Genomic DNA, 13,769 nt, shown 5'->3' on the forward strand with positions numbered 1-13,769 from the left:
GCTGCCACACATAGATTCTAATTCTGTGAGGAACAGTGATTCAGTATCTGACCAAATGTCTCCCCTTCTGCTCCTGAGTTATGATGTTGAGTAATGGCCAGAAAAGTGTTTTTGCAGAACATTATGATGTCACAGTGAAGTTGACCTTTGACCTTTTGAATATGAAATGTCATCACTTCATCATATCAATCTATCAGATATTTGTGTACAAATATCTGATAGATTGATATCAGATATCAATCTATCAGATATTTGTGTACAATTTTGTCAGTTAGTCTATGAATTCTTGAGTTATGGCCAAAATGTTTTGTGTGATCACAATGACCTTGACCTTTAAGCACCATATTCTAATTAGTTCATCCTTGCATCCAAGTGGATGTTTGTGCCAAATTTAAGGAAAATTCCTTAAGGCCTTCTTGAGATATTGATATCATGAGAATGAAACAGTCGTAAGGTCACACTGACCTTTGACCTTCCACATTTGGACATTTCAGCCAAATTTGAAGAAATTCCCTCAGGGCGTTTTTGAGATATTGTGTTCTCAAAATTGACACAGATACAAGGTCATAGTGATGTTTGACCACCAAAAGTTTACCACCTCAGTTTACCAATGAGTCCAAGTGGAGGATTATTTGCCAAATTTGAGCAAGTTTCCTCAAGGTGATTTTGAACAATTGCGTTCACAAGAATGAGATGGACTAAGGTCAAAGTGACCTTGCCTTTTGACCACCAAAGTCTTATCAGTTTATCATTAAGTCAAAGTGGACATTTTTGTCAAATTTTGGAGAAATGATCTGATGGTGTTCCTGGGATACTGAGTTCCTGAGATTGGGACAGATGTATGTAAGTACGAATGGACCACCCGAAAACATCATGCCTCTGGTCATGGCTATTACTATCGGCAGAAAAGACACTAAAAATGGTGGGAGGAGGGAGGAGGAGGAAGATGTGAAGAAAGCGGGACCTACCATTGTTGCCGAAGTCCAGCGAGTACTTGACCACGTGGTAGTTATTCCACACGTACAGCAGGTTGTCTCTCGGGTTGTAATCCACTGCCGCGATGTACTGGTAGGAATTAGGGAACGGTATGTTAACTGTCATCTCTTTGCTCTTATCAGTGTTGTACATGTAGTCGATTTTGTTCCCCGTCCCTTCGTTGTCATCATCTTCATACACAGTTTTGACCACATACAGGACTCCGCAGATCATGAAAGCGTTGGAGGCGGAGCGTTTGTCGTAGCTGGTGTCCCAGGAGCCCTCGATGCGTAGGGTATAGGGGTTTAGCTGACTCACCACGATGCGCCCGTTGTTCTGCTCCGTTGCATAGATCACCCACAGTCCATTCTCGTCTACCGCCAGGTCAATGTCTGACTTTCCCCCCCAGCGGTACGGCGAGGTGTCATGGTAGTTGGCGTTGGCAATAATGGCCTCGCCACTCTTGATGCGAGTGCGCAGGTCAAACTTTACAATGTTGCGGGTTCGCTCCTTGTTGAAGAACAGTGCACCATCATAGACGACAAAACCGGTCCCATCCACACGATGTGGGAGCTTGTAGGTGGTGGTGGGACGGCCTGCGATGAAGTCCTCTTTTGACGAGTACTCTGTGAGTGTGTCTGTGCGGTACGGCGTCCAGGGCATGTAGTAGATCTTGTCCGAGGCCTGCAGCGGGTCTTTGCACCATGCACCAGACTGGTGATCTGACTCAAAGAGATGCTCACTTTGGTAAACTCCTCGTAGAATGCCGGGGCAGAGAAATACTGAGGAAGGAATGATAAAATTCTCACATTAGATATATTTTTATAGTTGCTCTAAAATGTCAACTATTCTCTCTAGATTTTCTGACAGCGCCTGTGAAATGTTTGCCTCTTTTCATAAATGTTAAATTGTGTTGTAACGCAACCTTAACCACCAGTGAGTGACGATGACACGATAGGCTCACTGTGTTGTGATTTGGATGTTGTATAGTTACTGTCATTCTTACGAACGGCAGCAGCATGCCTCCCATTCAGCAGATAATACCCTGCTCTCACAGCTAAGAGAAAAAGAGAAAATGGCACATTTTGTTCTACTTCCCTCCCTTTCCCTCAATTCCCACTTCTCCCTCCCTCCCCGGCTCCTCATTAGTCTCATAGCTCTTTCTTCCCTTCCCTCCCTTTCTATCTCTGTCAGGAACAATCAACTGTAGAGCCGAACACGTCTTTTATCGCCTGCTGTTTCTGCAATTGTTACAATAATTCATTTCCCAATCCATTCTTGGTATTCCCATCTTTGAATACTGGGGTCATGTTTTATGAGGGATGTGGGAGACGCAATAAATTCTGGGAAGCCAGTGCGACCAGTCATAGGGACCTTTGTAATTTAATTGGAATGTTGTCGCATACACTCACATAGCAGATACACACAGAGATGGGGCCAGATGTGTGTTGCGGTTTCCTGTTCTTCCCTTTAACAATTTCAGATCCCAAGCAAAGGGCCGGGAATATTGATTGAATTTTCATTGGCTATTCAAAGGCCCAATTTTCATATCTCAGGGAAGAAATACCAAATGTCAATGTAATCCTCTGTTCATTGGCTCCTCGTAAAAACGTGCTCGACCTGTGGAGAGTTTGTTAAGTGACATTCTATGCAATGCCATGAAATAATATGGGCCCAGAGTGTGTCTAATGAGAACCAGTGTTCCCAAATTGCCTCTATATGCTGAGATCAAGCTGTCTTAAAATAGCAGCAGTGACTTTGAAAGAGATGTCATTCTGCCACGAGGTACAAAACGCTTCAGGCGCTGGCATCAAAAAGTGACACCCAACCCCGGATTTTGAGCATGTGTGAATGTGGGCGTGCTTGTTTCACAGACTTACCTTTTTGTTCCACTTCTGCGTGAGCCATAGGCAAAAAGGTTTGAAGAGAGAAAGAAAGAGAGAGGAAGAAAGAGATGGAGACAAGAGACAAAAATAGATTAATGATGCAATAATAAGGAAATCATGATAATACAATCTCCGATCTTCATAATCATTCTCATATTTCATCCTAACCTTGTGAGAGTGCCAGGATGCTCTCCATGTGTGATTGGTAATAACATTACGTAAGCGTCTGAGGAGACTGCACTGCAACGAGGAAGCTATCTGACAGTAATGCATCTTGCATATGTCACACACGCCACACATATGGGGGAACAGACACACACGTGCCATGCAGACACAGAGAGAGGCATAGTGAGAGCACACAAGAGCATGACACTGCATCGAAAAGCACACAGATTCCCAGTATCCATGGCGGTCCTCTGTGTAGCGCGGGACAAAACCCAGCAATGCAAAACGACCTGAGATAATGAGCTCTTTAATGTATGCTAATAGCAACCGAGCAATGAAAACCAGAAAATTGATTTGATTACTGGGATTGCATTTCAGTGGACCAGCCAAAACTGCCACATTAAAATGCTTTCTGATGCACGGTGGGTGAGCTGACGCTTTGTGTATGTCACCTACTCTGTGTACGAGTGCGCAATCATCTGTGTGTGGAGGTGGGAGCATACTGAATGCACTGGTTTGCTTCAACCTCAACACCAATTCCCTGTCTATTATATCCAAAGCGTTATCCTTGGAGCCTCGATGGAGGTTTGCTCACGTCGCCCCGCGATGAAATGTGCACACTTGCTCGGAGCCTCTTAAACATATGAATTCCATTCCACCTCGCTCCCAGGGGGACTGAGTGGAATGTGAACATGGCAGAAACCTAATCCTGCAGGCAGTGCCCTTGTGTCTTTCAAGACCGTTAGAGACCTGCTGAATGGAACTGGTCCCCCGAGAGGAGGAGGAGGAGGAGGAGGAGAAGGAGAGGGAGGGAAGGAGAGGAGAGGAGAGGAGAGGAGAGGAGAGGAGAGGAGAGGAGACAATTCTTAAAGTAAAAAATATTTGGAAGGACTTCCGGATGGCACATGTTTATATATAGCACACTACATCTTGCACAGTAGGCTACATGCATAAATTCTTTAACACATTAAAGCTAAAACTCATCAGCAACCACAGGACATACACAAACACATGTGACACACAGAAACACACACACACAGGCAACCATTAAATCTGAGGCTCATGAAAAATGCATGGTAACTGGTGCGGCTTAGCACAACTCCCGATAAATAAGCAATCTCTGGAAGGAGATCGTGTTAAACCTTAAACAAGTGTGTATGTGCCAGTGTGCTTGTGTGTGTGCTGTTGCTAGTGAAGATATAAAATGGTTAACCACAAGGAAGCAGTTCCCTTGTGAGAAAATCTGGGGGAAGAAAGCAGATAGTGAGTCCGTGCAGAGCAGGGTGTGTGCGATAGAACGACAGATATTGATGCACCAAACACACATTTAAACAATACAAAGAGACACATTGGTGCTGAGATGACAGGGATTAATGATGCCGAGCAACAAGGACTTCGCATCACCTGAGTCTCTTACACAACCGCCTCCCCCAGACACAAAGGAAAACACGTAGAGTTCAAGGTTGCCAGCGACTAATAGATTTCAAATGAAAAAGTGTGGCGGCAACAAGTACACCAAATGGCACACAAAATGTCAAGCAAATGTCATTCAATTTGCAGCGCGGTTCGTTGTTTCACTAGATTAGCGGACGCCTCTGTCGGTGACCTCATTGCAAGATTTTTTTTTTTCTAGGCATCTCTGGTTTTAATCTCCATGTCAACTGTGAGAAATTAAAGTTTTTTTGTTTTTTTTCCCACAAATCGCAGCCATTCATCTTTCAGCGCGCAGGATTTGACAGAGTGAATATAGGTGGCCAAGACGTTTGTCAAGCGTTTTTTCTCAAGATTAGCTCCAGCGTGCGAGGTGATGCTAGAGATGAGAGGTCTTTTGTGCTGCTGCTAATTCAGCGCCGCCGAGAGTGGAGAGAAAACCGAGAGAAAACCTATGGACTACTTGCCACAAAATGTCCTTGTTTCCAAGAAAAACGTCAACAAGAGAGCATCGCCTTTTTCTATTCACTGAATCCTGCAGAGGTGCGGCATGTTTTTATCTACCCAGTATCTTTGACTGATCATTTGCAAAACCACTTAGACTGCACTATTGAATAGTTAGCTCTGCAGCTAGAAAAAAAAGCTCATTTATTCCTAGCAAGGCTTTGAATTGATATTAGGAAACAATAGCAGAACAATAACACTAACAGAAATGCTCTGTTGTGACAATGTGTCGCCTGTCTAGTTTCATAATTATTAAAAATCCTCTAAATATTCATTAATATCTGTGTTCGTATCTTCTCAATTCTTTAACTTTCTTTAATCACATGAGCAGCTCTGACACTACCTTCTGTCTTCTTTCCCTCTCTCTTCCCATTTCTATTCACACACACACACACACACACACACACACACACACACACACTGAAGCAGTGTTAACCTGACTGTGGTGCAGTGTAAAGATAATTAGCATTTTTATTGAAAGCATATGGTTTATTAAGGAGGTATTCGTCTAGGAGGAAAGACTGTGTGTGCTTGAGAGCGTGTGTTTAAGCGTGGGTGCGCCCGCGTGCGTGTTCCTGCAGACGAGTGGCGACAGCAGCCTTACCACTACTATCTCTGATCTCCAATCAGCTCAGCCGGCTAAAGCCCAAGGTCATTTATGGACACAGACAGTTTTCTTCTTCCTCCCTCCATTATTCTATTCTTTCTCCACCGTCCTCTCATCCTCACCTGCTGCCATTCTCTCACATCATCTCACGCTGTGCCTTTTTCTCCCCGCTCATTCTCTCAGTTGCGTCCTCTGTATTTCCGCCATCCCCTCCCCAACCCAAACCCTGTCCACCTCTCACACTGTGTCTTTTATCAGTTAATTCATTCTTTCTGTTTCTCGTCTGCTGGCCTCGTCTAACCTATTTCTCTCTATCTCTGTTTCAGCTGTCGCTCTCTCGCACCCTCACTCCGTCTCTCTCCTTCTGTCTCTTTGGTTGCTTTCCATCTTCCCCTCACTCGCTCTGGGAAACACGAAATCGCCTGCATATGTGTACACACAAACACACACATACAGTATACTGTACATGCACATACAGAGAGAAAGAGACACACACACACAAGGACAGAATCCCGGCTGTGAGCAATTGTTTCCACGACAACACACACACACACACACACACACACACGGCTCTTCTCATGTTATCATGATGAAGTTATTCCAAGGGTCCAATCTGACAGAAGTCTTTAATTGGACAGACAAGAAGGTGATTTTATCTTTTAATTAGCTCTCCTACTGAGCCACGTCTATTGTCTAAAATAGGCTGCATGGGTATTGCATAACATATCACTGGCTTTTCTGATTAATACACTAAATGTGGTAGTAGGCTAATTGCTTCATAACGACAGTTTGAGAGCCAGGGTCTGCTGCGTGAAGATGAGGAAACGGATAAACATAATCCCAAGTGTGGCCAGCTTTCTTTCTTTTTTTTTTTAATAACACATGATCACAAATGAAACCATGTAAATCATGATACATCTTTTTCTGCAGCAATAGCATATTTGTAGAAATTCAATGTATCCATGCATAAAAGCCGCCTCAGAGAAGCACTTTGTACAGTGTGCTAATGTATGGATATTTATAGCCCGCCTGCACTGCAATGAGCAAGTATACACAGGTGGCTAATTACTGCCAAAGCTAGCTGGCTAGTTTGGCACACGACTGCCACACACTCGTACCACAGAGAGCCAGAGAGAGAGAGAGAGAGAGAGAGCACTTGATTTTAGCTTTGGAAAAGCGCCAAAAACCTGCGGTGCAGGGAGGAGAGATGAAGAGCCGTGAAGGTAGGAGCGAGCCAAAAAAATCTTCAAGAAAAAAAAAGGAGGAGAGGTGGAGGGCCGAAATTTTTCAGAAAACTGAACCGTACATAATTTAATTACCTGTTTTACAACCTACTTTGAGATTTGTTTACAGTATCTATGTGGTGGGGGAACATAGCCGCTCTACTTGAACACCAGTGCTGAGGAAAAGTACATCTACAGTGTGAAGTGGTGTCTCTTTGGAGCTCGGCTCATTTTCTTTCCATGCAATCAGTTTCTGATTACCCGGCCTCAGAGGTGATCGCTTGGGGTCAGGTGTTTACACTCAACAGCCAGCGGTATCAGTGCGCTTAATGTTGAGGGACCCCTACTTGAGTTATAGATGTCCCTTGATGTTGCAGCCATTTGAGTGCACTAAAACCAATCCTGCCTTTCTAATGTAAATACGATGATTTGTTAAAGTTGTTGAGTGTTTCAGGAATGTGACGCTTTGAGTACACTCTCATATATTTCAGAAAACAAGGCTCCTTTATCGATCCGTCGTGATTTATGGCAACGTTTCGGAGATATATCACCGCTTAATGTCTTACAAAATGTATCTTTCACAACAACGCAGCTGACAGCATTGATTTGCTATGTCAAGCACGCCAGCTTGATCGCAGACGGCTGGATCTCCGGCCTGAATGTCAGCAAGCAATAGTATCTTGTTCTCAGGTTCAGACATTATTACGCCCCTTCAAAAAAAATTGATTTCATAAATATTTTTAGGATGTGATATGAAGGCTCTGCAAAGGGTTTTGCCACGTTAAAGGGATTGTTCAGTTTTTTTAAGTGGGGTTATGTGAGGTACTTATCCATAGACAGTAGATTACATACAGTAGATGTCAGTCGACCCGCCCCCAGTTTGGGGGAACAGTCTGTCATAATACCTAAGCAACAAAAGGCACTTTAGCCACCTAAAAAAGTCTAAGCTAAAACAATCAATATCATTTTAAGTGTATGCTATACTTGTAGCCCTTTTTAAACAGGAATTGTGCAAATTTGCAGGAAAGCCCAATCAGTCTTTTTTGAGCATTGGCAGTGTAAAAACAAAATCAGGGAGTGTGGCAAAATGCCGCCTACCTACTTTTGTTTATACAGAATGCACCTTTTTCGGGGCAATGGGGGGCGTGAGCAAGTAACAAAACGTGTAGCTCAGCGTGTGACGTAAACAGTGACGTGGGAGGGAAGCCGTGGCGATAGCCAGACGGCGATTCTCTCGTAAATCGGCCCGTCCTTCACCGTCCCCGTCATCTGACAGTTAATGGCCTCTTCATTTGCGAGGGCAAGGAGGGCGCGCAATTCCTTGTCTCCCCAGTTGCTCATCTTTACAGTGACGATTTGCGTTTCCCTCTTGCTACTAGCTGCTCGCTAATTCCTGCTATCAGCTGTTTCCTGTTTATCCACTGCCAGTGGCTCACACATGCGGCGTCATCAACAGCTCCTCCCACAAGTCATCAACAGCCCCTCCTGTTGCGGAAGGCCGCCTCGGTCTGTTTAAACTAAAAGGGTTCCACCAATATGTCAACCCTACGAGGGGGAAAATTGGGCGCCGCGGATCAACTCGCCAATCCGGCTCTGTGTGTCTAAACGCCCACAGCTGGCCGGCAAAACGGCCCAACATTCACGGAAAATCTGGCAGTGTAAAAGGGGATAGTGATTTCCAGCAGGAAAATGAGGCTGATCTATTGCTCTCTTCAAAGCCAGACTCCATTGAGAAAAACAATGATTTAATGTTGCTGAACACAGGAGCTGCTGGTCCACTGCTGCCCTGATCACTTCACTTCACTTCACTTCAACTTTATTATGTCCCAATATGGGCAAATTGGGTTGCCGCAGGCACAGGCATTATAAACAAATTGCAGTTCAGTTAGTTTGCTTGTGTTATTGTGTGACTTTGGTGTTTAAAATGGTTAGCTCAAATTCACCAAAGTCAAACAATAACAGTATCTAACCAACTGATGGAAGCAGTGGTAGACCAGCAGCTCTGGTGTTCAGCGAGTTAAAGTTTCTGTTTTTGTCAATGGAGTCGGGTGGCTCTGATGAGAGCAGAGATGGAGAACTGAAGCTGTTAATGGCATCCCTGTCGGACAGAAAGACAAAGCAGTGAAAATACTCTTGATATAGCATACACTTAAACTGATTTTGATTTTTTTTTTTTTTAAATGACTAAAATAGGTTTTGTTGTGGACCCCATCCACAGCAGTACATTGCTTAGCTTCCATGTCAGACTCCAATCTGCTTCTCCAAACTGGGGGCGTGCTGACTGACATCTACTGTGTTTAATATACTGTCTATGGATAAGTATCCTATGCAGCCCCACTTCAAAGAATCTGAACTACCCCTTTAAAGCTCAAGGTATTCTCAGGCAAAACAATGCAAAGTGCAGAGTCATGGTATCCGAGGACTGTTTTCACCTTTTACATCATATTTTTCTCTTGTGCAACATTTCTAAACACACCCGCAGGATTCAGGTAGTGTATCACAGCGCCACCTGATCCAGCCTGAACACTTAGTCAGTACACGAAAACTGCTAATGTACTGTCAAAGGTTCTCTATCTGTCTCTCTCCCCTTCTCTATCCTTTCCTCCAATGCTCCATCCCTCCCTCCGTGTCCCTCCCTCTGTTAGCTGAGCTCTCTAATGACTTTGGTTTCAGATGCTGTCTATTTTTGCGGGCGGGGGGACGTTACCCTGGCAGACCCATTGTTTATCAGATCAGCATGCAACTCATCTCCCTTTGTACTCGGGTGTGCCTGAATGACTGCTCTTTCCAGTGATTAATCTATGAAATACGTAATGCTGTGTTTTCAAGTGGGCGTGCAGTTATAACAAAGATGAAAAAGACAGAACATGCAGACAAGTTTCAAATGAATGGATGAGATTAGAGTAAAAACACACACCCTGTTTTGATGCCTACGGTGTGTGCGGCGTGCGGCGTGCGGGTGCATGCGCGTGCGCTCGGTGGGGCATTAAGCAGGTATCAGGTTGTGTTTCCATCTGCTCCAGAGAGGGCTCTGATAGTCCTATTATTTAATCTGCTGGTCATTCTAGACGCCAGGCAAGAGCCGTTTAGCCAGACATAATTGAATGCTTCAGTGTGGGAGATCACCTTGGCCGTCTGTATGGACCGTGGTGCCAAAGCTGCACACTCAGACGATGTTAGTATCTGTGATCTGCAGCACTTTAGGAGGAACTGTGCCTAAAAAACTGAAGTTCAAAACGCTTGTTCCAATCTGTCACCTTTGTCCATTGACAGAAGTTCTTAAAGAAAAGCTTATTTACTTTGTTTCTAAAAAAGAAATGACAATAACATGAAACAAGGCAGCTTAACAAGATTTCACTCTTTTTTTGGGGCAAAACAGACAAGCCTAAATTGACTTTGGAGATGGACTTTGTTTGCTGTAAATAACCCCTAACTATCTCAACTGCAACTCTGCATGTCCTCTTATCTTTTATGACTTCCACCACAGGGATGTTTGTAGCCAACAAAAAATGATATACAGTGCTTCATGTGTACCAAAATAGACATTTTCATTTCACAACACCCACGCTGCCTCTTGTACTATGTTTCTGTGTGCTTTACAAAGGACACCATGCACGGTGTAAAATGGAGTACTATGAAGTATTCAGTTCAGTATTATATTCATAACAAAAACTCATTATCATCTATTTTAATCTGAAGGTTATGTTTGGAATCTACCACGTAAGTGCAGTAGGTCTATCAATGGACTGAGTAACTTGTATCTTCAAGGCTGTGTGTTTTCGACTACGTTCAGGGACTGTATTCTATACTTGTTAAGCAATGTGTTTTCTTTCAAAGCGTTTTAAATATTCAATTAATTTTCCATTAAAGCTTCAGTTGGTACCTTTTTTTAAAAATAGTTTTTTGTCAAATTTGCTGAAACTGTCACCACACAGTGGTACATGAGACAGATAATGTGTTTCTAAAGGCATTTGCCAGAATCCACCACGTGAACAAAACAAACAATCAGAGCCGAGAGAACTCTAATACAGCTGTCAATTAGGTCAATCACTGCATGTGAACTGTGGTCAAACTGTCAAACTAGGCAGCGCTGAGCAGATATGAATCAAGATTCTGCATTGCCCGGCCAGCATATTGGAAATAGTCAAGCCAAAAACGAAGCCCCGCCCCATGGCCAGGGCAAACTTTCTCATCGTACAGCATTTTACATTACACTAAAATATGTTTCTGAAAACATCTGAGGCAAGTAATAGGCGATACAGTAACAGAATTATGGATTAAATAACTGATTAATATTCAATCGCTGGTTAGTTGTTTTTTCTTCATTCACAGTGGAGTCTAGCAAATGTCATTAGAAGCACCAAGAGGAGGAGAAACATGACTTCTTTAAAGATTATCTGTCTCATGCACTACTGTCAGGATACAGTGACATCTTCATCAAATATGATAAAAACTTGAATCAGACACAGAAGTTGCATTTCAGCTTTGCTTTTGGACAACTCCTCTAAGCTGGAATGCAGTGTAAAATAAACATCAAAGATAAAAATATGTCTTTAATCTACTAAGTCTCCACCCTGAACCCTTGTGTATTTATTATGTAATGAGCTATGACCTAGATTTTGGGGGTAAACTATGCTGGTTTAAAAAAAAAAAAAAAAAAAAGTTCCACAGTTGTTGGCATATTTAGCGACCCCTGTCCCATGACTGCTTCACTCCAGTGAATACGACCTCCCAGTCTGTTATCATGTGGTCAAAGGTCATATCACCATCTGCCATCGTTGGAGCCTTTCCTTCTTTCTCATCCTTCCTCCCTTGGAGTTTCCCAGTGAGCAGTGTCATCATAGCCTCCCATAAAAATGACTGTAGCACTCATATTCTTTTTTATTTTCTATGTTAGTTCATTCTGTTTAAACCTGGTTATTCTGCACACTTGTAGATAAAGATCAGGCTTCTCTAATATTAGTTAGTTTTATACTATCTGTATAATTAGATTTAAGTGGTTTCTGCGTAGGATTGTGTCTGACTGGTGTGATCAAACATCACCAAAACCTCCAGAATATCCAAAAGTCAATATTTATTGAAAAATATTATCATTTCCAAAATTCACCACATGTGAAAATTCTGCTTCAATCCATATTGTTAGTGTTTAGCTTTCCAAAAACAACATTTTCACTGCAGTCAAAAATCTGTTTGCTCTCCTGATTGCCACACACAAAGGGAGGCACGCACCTTTATTAACGGGGCGGTTCCAGCAGCAATCTAACAGCACCATAAATTACATTTTTTCATAAAGCTGCAGTTAGTAAGTTTCTTGAAAATAACTTTGTGTCATATTTGCTGGCAATATATACTGAAAAGGTACATGAGACAGACTGGGAAAAAATCATGTCCTTTCTCCTCTTTCTACTGCTTCTGTTGGCATTAGCTTTATCAGACCACTGGGCACCAATAACAACCATTGAGAGCCAAGGAGTCTGTAACGCAGCTGTCAGTCATGTCAATCACTGTCCGTGTGCAGTCAAACTAGGCAGTGCTAAACGAATATGAATCAAGATTCTGTTACTGTATTGTATATTTCTCACCTCAGATGTTTTTTAGAAACATATTTTTAGTGTACCATTTAGCTGTAAAATAAGAAAGTTTGTGACCTGGCTGCCATGTTGTAAAAGGTCAACTTAAAGGTCCCATAGGTTCACACCTGTATTTTGGGTTCCTACTAGAACATGTTTACATGCGTTAATGTTCAGAAAACACTTTATTCTCTGCATACTGTCTGCCTAAATATACCTGTATTCACCCTCTGCCTGAAAAAGGCCAGTTTGCTCTGATTGGTCACTGTTACCTGTATTGTCACTGCAGCCGGGGAACAACTGTGATTGCACTTTAGTGGCACTTTCTATTGTTACAGAATGTGTCACTGGAATTGCATTGCTAGGTAGCAGTTTGGGTCCCTGTTTACTTCTTCTCAGCTGATGTCATTAACATGAAATGCAAAACATTTCAACAGGAAATACAAAGAGACCCATTTAGAATCTTTATGTGTAAGTGTGAAACGGTCTGTTCAGTTGTGACATCACTGTATAAAAGATAACCACCCACAGCTTTCAAGTGTATTCAATTAAAAAAGACTAACACATTTAATCTCATAAATCACATCATTTAAATCAAGGATTTCTTTTTTTTTTTTTTAGGGTTATGCCATAAAATACTATGACAAACATTCAAAGTATCTTTCACCTTCTTTCATTTACCTGTATAGAAGCTTCAAATTTATTGAAAAGTGACATTCGGTATAGTCCTAGTTTATTTTGGAATCAAACAGCATGGTTTTTCTTTTTGATAAATCAGTATGAAAAACTGCAGGCTTTTCACAGTCTAACTTTAGAAAACAGAAAATGTGTATTCAGATCTAAATATGAGATTGTTTGGAAGACTGTCAGTATTTCAGACACATGTCACTGGCATCAACAGTATGTAGATGAATATTGTCACCAATTACGCAGTATACTCAAACATACAGTATGACTAGTGCTGTTACACAGCTAAGAGGTTAAAAAACGGTAAAATACTCTTGAAATAAAAAGGGTACTTACTGTATGGGACACACTCATATTGGACTTCCAAGTACTTGTACGTTCCAGGGCAGGGGTCAGGGAAGACGTCAGGCCCAGCCACCACCGCACATTGGGTGCGGTTGTTGCATCTACATGGGAAAGAGGCAGATATGTTAGCTGAATACATCCAGATGAACAAATATGTTCAAAAACACCCACTGAAAAATGCACACAATGTGGCTTTTAAGTCCAAAGAATTGTGCAGAACTCAGACTCTAATAGATGAGATGTTGTATACAGTGAGATGTGTTTTATCCTCTCATATAATTCACTACATTCACCCTGAAACTCCAGAATCATCTGTGTTTAAGGACCCTTTAGATTGACAAGAGAGCAGACAATACTGGTACGGCTGGAGTGGACA

At 42.4% G+C, this 13,769-nt stretch overlaps 1 protein-coding gene across 11 annotated transcripts in view; it reads right to left on the reverse strand.

Annotated features, from left to right (window-relative positions):
* The window catches only part of adgrl3.1 (adhesion G protein-coupled receptor L3.1), a 172,218-nt gene that overhangs the window by 83,976 nt on the left and 74,473 nt on the right, over positions 1-13,769 (reverse strand). For all 11 annotated transcript variants that reach the window (XM_033624981.2, XM_033624987.2, XM_033624988.2 and 8 more), the window contains exons 5-7: positions 13,385-13,494; positions 2,856-2,870; positions 969-1,757 (exon numbers count right to left, since the gene is read on the reverse strand). In XM_033624981.2, coding sequence (XP_033480872.2) covers positions 969-1,757; positions 2,856-2,870; positions 13,385-13,494 — 914 coding nt within the window. The remainder of the gene's footprint in view (positions 1-968; positions 1,758-2,855; positions 2,871-13,384; positions 13,495-13,769) is intronic.

The sequence above is a fragment of the Epinephelus lanceolatus genome, chromosome 3 (assembly GCF_041903045.1).
Source record: "Epinephelus lanceolatus isolate andai-2023 chromosome 3, ASM4190304v1, whole genome shotgun sequence".
Lineage (NCBI taxonomy): Eukaryota > Metazoa > Chordata > Actinopteri > Perciformes > Serranidae > Epinephelus > Epinephelus lanceolatus.